Raw genomic sequence first — 1792 nt, forward strand, 5'->3', positions numbered from 1 at the left:
CTGACAACAGCTATGATATCCCTTGTTACACGTCCTCTTCTGAATCCAGCTTGCACCTCTGGAAGTTCTCTGTCAATGTACTGCTGCAAACATTTTTGAATTATAAATGGTTTTCCCATAGAGGTTTAAAAGAAAAATTCCACTGTGGATGATATCCTTTTAAAACTTTTTATTTGTTGGTTGCTTTTTTTCCCCCTCTGTGTGTGTGTGCACGCACATGTGCATGTGTTTAACTAAAAACCCTAGAATTAGAACTATTAATGTAAAAGGCATTACCTCCTAACTCAAGTTTCTTGAATATTTAATATAATACTTGCTTTAGAATTGATGTTTACATGTTCGAAGAGGTTAATAGTGTCCTGGTTTTGGTACTTTGATTATAGGTCATCAATGTTCGAACCATTGGGCAGCCCACCAGGCTTCGGAGTGTGGCCCAGAAAATTTTACTTCAAATTAACTGTAAATTGGGTGGTGAGCTCTGGGGAGTGGATATTCCCCTGGTGAGTGATGCTGAGATACGTGTTTATTCAGTTCTGCTTTCCAGAAAGACCTGTCTAGCTATGTTCCCTATCTAGTAATCCTTATTATTCTCAATGTTTACTAGTTAGTCTAAATGATTCACTGCCTGTTTTTGTACAGTTCATGATCTGAGAGTGCTTTTTATATTTTTAAATGGTTGAAAAAAAGTTTTTAAATGATTTATGAACATTCATATGAAATTCAGTTTGTAGTGTACTTAAATTTGTTGTAACACAGTTAGTCTGGTTCATTTATGTACTGTCTGTAGCTGCTTTCGCACTGTAACAGAAATGAGCACTCCTGACAGAGTGGGCCCATACAGCTTAATGTATTTACTTTCTGGCCCTTTATAGAAACAGTTTGACAAACTCAGGTTTAGATCTCTGACTTTAAAAAAATACCAAGGTGATTGCATTATTTCTCCTTCTTTCCCAGGACTTACTTTCTTAGGTAAAAAGTAAGGTGAAGGTTGTGTTTTTTGGGGTTCAGATAATAATTAGAAATGGAAGACTGGATTGCTTGTGTTTTGTTTTTCTAACCTAGAAACAATTAATGGTGGTTGGAATGGATGTTTACCATGACCCTAGCAGAGGCATGCGCTCTGTGGTTGGCTTTGTTGCAAGCATCAATCTGTAAGTACTATTGCTAGTTTCATTTTGTTTTGTTACCTCATTTTGATGCCTAATCTTACTGTAGATCCAGCAAATATCTTTTTGGGTATTACGTATTAGTATAAAGAGTTCTAAACTCCTTCCTCCTCTATTTTCCTGTGATACTTGTCTTCTCAGCCTAGTTTGTGAATGTGACCTTTGTGTAAGTTTGTTCCACAGTTAGAGTATAAGCTTCTGCTGGGTAGGGGCTTTGTCTTACTGACATACATCCCCTTGCCAGACATGAGATTTTGTTTCTTTGTTTTGATTATAAAAGGTAAGACATGCTTATGCCCTTCAAGTCCAGAATTGAACTCACTCCTGTGGCTTCCAGCCAAATAAAAGACTGACACATGGGCTGAACATTTACATCAAGTAGATACACTCCTTGGAGAGATTGATCATGGGAGACGAGAAGGGCAGTATATACACAGGGAGATGGCTGGGAGTGGGGTAGGAGTACATAGAAAGAAAGGATACAAGGAAGAGGTAACTGGGGAGGAAGCAGGAAGAGAGCTATTACATTGTGGGAGATTACAGTCAATGTCATGAAACAAAATATGAACTGCTGTATGGAAAATAAATTTGCTCTGTAAACTTTCGCTCAAATCACAATAAAAATT

The 1792-nt window shown here is 37.4% G+C and overlaps 1 protein-coding gene across 1 annotated transcript in view; it reads left to right on the forward strand.

Moving 5' to 3' along the window:
• The window catches only part of PIWIL2 (piwi like RNA-mediated gene silencing 2), a 109934-nt gene that overhangs the window by 56501 nt on the left and 51641 nt on the right, over nt 1-1792 (forward strand). The window contains exons 17-18 of the mRNA XM_007950816.1: nt 384-500; nt 1063-1151. Coding sequence (XP_007949007.1) covers nt 384-500; nt 1063-1151 — 206 coding nt within the window. The remainder of the gene's footprint in view (nt 1-383; nt 501-1062; nt 1152-1792) is intronic.

The sequence above is a fragment of the Orycteropus afer genome, unplaced genomic scaffold, assembly GCF_000298275.1.
Source record: "Orycteropus afer afer isolate SDZICR_OR568_19922 unplaced genomic scaffold, OryAfe1.0 scaffold00289, whole genome shotgun sequence".
NCBI classification, from domain to species: domain Eukaryota; kingdom Metazoa; phylum Chordata; class Mammalia; order Tubulidentata; family Orycteropodidae; genus Orycteropus; species Orycteropus afer.